The sequence below is a fragment of the Octodon degus genome, unplaced genomic scaffold, assembly GCF_000260255.1.
Source record: "Octodon degus isolate 3935 unplaced genomic scaffold, OctDeg1.0 scaffold00130, whole genome shotgun sequence".
NCBI lineage: Eukaryota > Metazoa > Chordata > Mammalia > Rodentia > Octodontidae > Octodon > Octodon degus.
The window spans coordinates 84,471-90,911 of NW_004524706.1; the positions used below are offsets into that span (position 1 = coordinate 84,471).

Sequence of the window (6,441 nt, forward strand, 5' to 3'; positions counted from 1 at the left end):
CACACACACACACACACACACACACACACACACACTAAATAAATAAATAAACTTTAAAAAAAAAAAACAGAAGCAAAAAGAAGACATTGATCATGGACTCAGAAGGCATATGCTAGATTGTTCCCATCTGTAGATGGAAGGAATAAAGATTAGGATATAGGGTTCTAGCAGGCTGGGTCAGTCCCCATTGGTGCCGACTTGACAGAGCCTGTCTTGTTAGTCTGAGCCTGGCAAAGCTGAATTCCTAAGGCCTTCATACAGCAGTGTGAACTTAAAGCCACAGTTATCATAGTACAAGGAAACTGAGTAAAAGGGAATACAAACCCATTTCAACAAAGTGCCCCAGAAGCAGCAGCTCTAGGTGGGCGGGCTTTGGGACCCAGAGGAGATGGGTTCACCCGTTTGGCTGCTCTCTGCGGCCAGTGCTTACAGAAATGCTGGCCGGAATGTTCCTTTTCCCCTGTGGGAAGATGTTATACCTCTTAACCCTGTTTTGGGTTTTTGTTTTGTTTTGCTTTTGTTTTGAGACAGGGTCTCCCTATATAGTTCAGGCTGGCCTTGAACTCGCTTATGTAGCCCATGATGGCTGGCCTCTAACTCACAGTGAGCCTCCCTATTTAAGCTGTTTTTTGATATCTAACTCAACAACTAGGGCTGGAAAATAGCTCAGTGGTCTGCTTGTCTACCTGGCAAGCACTAAGACCTGAGTTCAATCTCTGGTACCATATGCCATGCCAGCCCCTGAACCCGGCATGGTGGCACACGCCTGTAATCCTAGGGTCGGGGAGGCTGAGACAGGAGGATCACTAAGTGTCTGAACTGTAGTGAGACCCTGTATCCAATAAGTAAATAAAAAGAAATAAAACCAACAGCTAAACAGATGGAACATTCTAACAGCTGAAAGCCTGAGGGGGAAAGAGGATCAGAAAAAGAAGGAAAATTACTGAAACCTATGGGAAGGAAGCACTCCAGAGTCTCTGGCCCCCAGGGAAGCACAGGCAGGCATGGTGCTAAACAAAGAGCTGCCTAGTCCAGGGCAGGATACCAAGTACTCCACGAGAAAAGCAACAGTTCTGCTGGACCAGCTCCATGTCTCCCGGTCCTCTGCTTGGGTGGCTGTGTCAGGCCGAAGTGTTTGTCCTTGGCCTTCTCCCCTGCTCTGTGTGGCTTATGCCCACCCGTGCCAAGGTGTGTGCCACAGCTTTCAAGCTAGACTTTCCACATTGTGTGGATCCACAACTGATGGGCAGGGCCCTGTATGTCCCCCATAAGGACAGAAGTCTTTTGTCCTACAATCTAGTCTTTTCCAAGAGGCAACTGTTTACCTCTCCCAGAATCCATTCTTTGTCCAGGGGAAGAGGGTCTCCTGACCGAGTAGGGAGTTACCTTCCTTGCTGACTGGGTTGTGTGGCTGCTACTTCTGAGGTCTCCAAACATCTCTGGGCTGCCTTCGATGTCTGGTGGGGTCTCTGGCTTGCTGTGCATTAAATTAAAGTTCCTTAGCCCATTGTCTAGTGAGGATTTCCCAAGGTTTGGTGAAGTCCGCTGTCTAACTTGCCAGATGTTGCAGTTGAGTGGGCCAAAAGTAGTCCAGATTCTTGTGTACCACTAGGAAAGCATTTCTAAGCGTGCTTCCTATAGTATGTAGTAAGTAGCTACGTTGGTTGAAGGCATGGGACTGTGGAAGCAGGAGCAGACCAAAGGGGAAAGGGAAGGGCCCTCAGGAATCCCGGCTTCCAGCATTTAAAGGGTGAGACTCCTCTGACTCTAGGTGCCTCCCACTGCCCCTCTCACTTGTGTCAGTATTTTGTCCTGTGGTGACCTCCTGGGCTTTTGTTTTTTTATTTTGCACCTCTTTTAGGACAATGAGTAACAATTAGGGTGGTGTTTACAGTTGAATGGAGGGAAATGAGCCACTCATTCAGCTCCTTTGTTTCTAACTACTGCTAGCATCTAACCCAGGGCCTTCCCACTGACCTACAGCACCAGCTGCTAAGTCACTAAAATCCTAGGCTGGGTTCATATTTGGAGTTTCCTGCCTCAGCCTCCAAGTAGTACTAGCATTACAGCTCTGTGCTGTCGTGCCAAGCTCCAATTACCTATTTCTCAGTGCTGGGGAAGAAAACAAACAAACAAACAAACAAACAAACAAACAAACAAACCTATGGAGGGCTTGGGGATACAGCGCTTGGCCTGGCAAAGGCAGGGTCCTGAGTTCCATTCCCTAGTTCTGCCCCCAACACATGCAAAAAACCCCAACCCTGTAGATACTCTATAGAATATAGTCTTCCAAGTAATTTATTTAAATAAATATTTCATGTACCTTAGCAGATGTTTGCTTGTTACAAAAGTATTATAAATAGCTATTTTCTCTTTCTGCAGGACAGTCCTCAATACATGAACTTTGTTTGCTTGGGAATCTTCCTGTTTTTTATTTCATTCACCTGATTTAACAGAGTTTCAAGAACAGAGTTTCCAGGTATGATAAAAACTTTTTTTTTTTAATTGAGGGATTGATACCAGGATCTTGAGCATGCTAACCACTCAGCCCAGATGTGAAAATTTTTAATTCTTATTGTTCCTCCCTTAAAAGTAGGATTTTGCAACTGGTGATTTTACATATCATAGACTAGATTTTATTGCTTGAAAGTTCACTGTATAAAGCATTTTATGGCACATGCCTGTAAGTCTCAGCTGCTTCAGAGGCTGAGGTAAGAGAAGCTCCCAAGTTCAAGACCAGACTGGAACTTAGTGAGACTCTGTCTAAGAAACAGAACTTAGAACGTTCAGCATTCTCCTCTTCTTAGCCAGTTCTCCCTGTTCACGTATTGTTTGTTTGTTGAGACAGGATCTCACTAAGTTGCTGAGTTGCCCAAGCTGTTTGAATTTGGGGATTTCTTGCCTCAACTTCACAGAGTGCTGGGCTTTCCATGTACTTTTTTCCATTAACTTTTTTTAATGATGTCTTTATTTTGACTAATAACTTAAAAGAGGTATAGTTTATCCTTCTGAAAATGGACTAAATTTTTAATTCATTGCTTCTTGTGTGTGTATTTTTTCATTCTACTTTAATTAAACACTCATATTACTAAGAATTGAAGATGACCTATGTCAGTTCTTTCAATTTGCTGGCAAGTGAGGTAAGCCTAGAAAGGCACAGGTACTTGCCCATGGGCTCATAGCTAATTTAGTGGTAAAATTAGTGATAGAATTCTGATCTAAATTTATGCTGTCGCCTTTGAAGTCACTTGTCCAGCTAATGTCCCTTTCTGTAACATGGTGCTCACTGTGTGTGCGTACTAGAGGAGATAGTGCACATCATCACTGTGCTTACCATCCCAGGGTCTTTCCCAGCATCTTTCTCGAGACTCCCCACTACTGGCTAATGTGCTCCATGCTCTCCTAATCTCCCCAGTTGTAGGCAGTCCTTCATATTCTTATCTCAGCCCTTGTTTCCACCAGCCAGATTCATCCCCTCTGATACCCAAAGCTGTTTACAGGTGTCCCATGCACCTCTGTCTTCAGGTCTGACCTCCCTTCCGAGCAGCATTTCAAGCAGCCTTCTTGCCATCTTGACCTGATTTCCTACTCACCTGAAATGCACTTAAAACTCAAGCCATTGCTTTTCTTCTAACCCAGGTCTTCCTCCAGACTTCCCAATTTCTCTTTGTCATACCACTGAGTATCTAGGCTCTGAATCTTTTTCTAGGGACTGGTGAGATAGCTCAAGGGACTAAAGTGCCTGCTTAGGCAAGCACAGGGACTACATTTTCATCCTGGCACCACATCCCCCAGGGCGGGCTGAGCCAGCCACAGAGTCTGAGCATAGTGGAATACACCTGTAATCCCAGCGCTGGGGAGGCTAGAAACAGGAGGATAACTAAGTCCAAGCTGTAGTGAGACCCTGTAACAACCAAGTACATTAATAATAATAATAACAATAACAATAAAATAAATCTCTTTCTTTCTCCAGCCTTCCGCAGCCAGTCAGCCGATCCCGGGGCTTTATTTCTCATCCATGTTATTTGCATCTATTCCTGCAGTCTTCACTGTTCAGACCATTAACCAGTAAACAACTGCAATAGAAAATAGAAAAGCTAGCTAGGTGTGGTGGTGCATGTCTGTAATCCTAACACTGGGGAGGCTCAGGTGGGAGGATCATTGCAAGTTCCAGGCCAGCCTGGGCTACAAAGTGAGCTGAAGGCCAGCCTGAACTGCTTAGCGAAACTCTGTCTCAAAAAGACAAAAAAGGAAAGAAAGTAAAAGAGCTATTCACCTAGAAGTAGCTCGGTTCTTTCCCCCACCCTTTCTCTCTTTCCCCTCCATCTCTCAATATTATACTTTTGTACTTCTCACAACAGAAAGCTCACTTGTGAGCTGTTTATACAGCACATGAATCTTTTTTTTTTTTTTTCCTGCAAAGCTTTATTCCAGAGGGGCTCAGTCCTTCTTGGCAGCTGCCTTCCTCTTGGTGGCCAGCATGTTGCTCAGCTCCTCACGCTTCCTCTTGGCAAGGATGTGTGTTCCTACCCTTTTCTTGATGAACTTGAGAGCACGTTTGTCCTTGGAGACCTTGCACAGCTCCATGGCGTGCCTTTCCTAGGGGGCAAAGCCGCACACCTCCCCGATCATGTCCCGCACCAATTTGGTGTGTTTGGTGAGGCATCCACGATGGTGGTTGTGCCTTAGTTTGCTCACATTCTTAGTCACTTTGTGGCCCTTGTTGAGGCCCACAGCCATGGGATGGTGGAGTGCCATGGCTACTGTTCTTTGGTGTTGCTGTGTAGCACATGAATTTTTTTTTTTTTTTTTCCCAGAACTGGGGATTGAACTCAGGCTCCTGCACTTGCCAGAGAAGCGCTTATTCTACTGAGCTGTCTCCTCGGGCTCCCCGCCTTCTTTTTTAAATTTTTTTTTTTTGGCATATGAATTTCAAAACTGTTTTCATCATTCTGGGATCTCTCAGGTTAGTATTTTAATCTTTAATTTCAGGCTACATCTGGTTAAATATGTGACTAATAGCTAATAGTTCACTGACTTGTATGACAGACTTTAAGAAGAAATTTATTTCTGAGTATAATCATATAATTAAACCCTCCCCAAATATTAAAGTATGCTATATAAAGTCACCTTCCTGACCTTGTCTCGAATTTCCCAGACCTCAGTTAGCAACCCCTGTTTAAGATGTTTTATTAATCCTTCCAGAGTTTCTGATTATTTACATTTCTTAATATATGTCTTATGTAGCAGGTTTTTTCTTCCTCCTCCTCCTCCTCCTCCTCCTCTTCCTCTTCTTTTTTTTCTCCTTTTCCTCCCCCTTCTTCATCCTTTTGAGACAGGGTCTGAGTATACAGTGGAGGCTGGCCTTGAATTCACTTTGTAGCCCACACTGCTCTTGAACTCATAACGACGATCTTCCTGCCTCAGCCTCCCACCTTAGCCTCCTGAGTGCTGAGATTACAGGTATGTGCCATGACACCTGGCTTTATAGATGGATTTTGTTTGTTTTGGTTTTGTTGTTGTTGTTGTTTTTAGGACTGGGAATTGAATCCAGGTCCTTCACATTGAGCTGTACCTCAGACCTATTTATTTATTTATTTATTTATTATACCGGGGATTGAACTTGGACATTTAATTCAAACACAGTTCAACCTTATGTTACTGGAAACCAAAAAAGCAAAAATTCTGAGCATGTTGGAAAATAAAGACTGGTAGATTTTTCCAAGAATGCATTTACTCAAAAAATCCATTCATGTGTAATATATTATTTTAATAGATTTAAATGTATTCCTCATAAAAGATAGGATGAAGCCCTAACACACTGTACCTCATTTGGAAATAGGGTCATGGTAGGTGCAAATAACTCAGTGAATTAAAAGCACCTGCTGGCAGGCACAGGAGCAGAGGTTCAATCCCTGGGCCTGCCGTGCTGGCCCTGCCCCTGGGGCATGCTGGGATGGCAATTGAGCCTGGGCGTCTTGGCATGCACTTGTAATCCCAATTCTTGGGAGGCTGTAAACAGGCAGATCACTAGGTGTCCAATCTAGTAGTGAGACCCTAAACACCCTGTAGACCCTGCCCTAAAATACCAAAAAAAAAAGATGAGGTTTAAAAGAACGGTGGTATCGGGGCCAGTGAGATGGCTCAGTAGAATAAGCGCTTGTCTGGCAAGCACACGGGCCTCAGTTTAATCCCCAGTTATACCAAAAAATGTTGGTATCAATGTGGGATCAGTGGACCCTTAGTGCAAGATAACCCATGTGTTTGTAATAGGCATTGTGAAGGTAAGAATGGCACTGTGAGACACAGGGTCACAGGGACAAGGTGGGACCATCTAACAACTAAGGCAGGCCTAGGTTTATTTTGTTGTAAGTTACTCAGTTTGTGGTACTTGGTTACAACAGCTCTTTTTTTTTTTTTATTTTTTTTTTATTTTTATTT

The 6,441-nt window shown here is 43.9% G+C and overlaps 1 protein-coding gene and 1 pseudogene across 5 annotated transcripts in view; one reads left to right on the forward strand and one right to left on the reverse strand.

Annotated features, from left to right (window-relative positions):
- Window positions 1–6,441, forward strand: part of Zbtb8a (zinc finger and BTB domain containing 8A) — a 54,422-nt gene that overhangs the window by 33,415 nt on the left and 14,566 nt on the right. For 2 of the 5 annotated variants that reach the window (XM_023701067.1, XM_023701068.1), the window contains exon 2: window positions 2,383–2,479. The exons of 1 other annotated variant lie outside the window; for it this stretch is intronic. Coding sequence is in view for 1 of the 4 variants with exons in the window: in XM_023701066.1 (XP_023556834.1) it covers window positions 4,926–4,966 (41 nt within the window). In the remaining 3 variants the exon portion in view is untranslated. Of the gene's footprint in view, window positions 1–2,382; window positions 2,480–4,889; window positions 4,967–5,421; window positions 5,464–6,441 lie in introns of those variants that run through there. 2 more of the 5 variants (XM_023701066.1, XM_004640974.2) reach the window with 2 other exon arrangements.
- On the reverse strand, window positions 4,441–4,758 carry LOC105743525 (annotated as a pseudogene).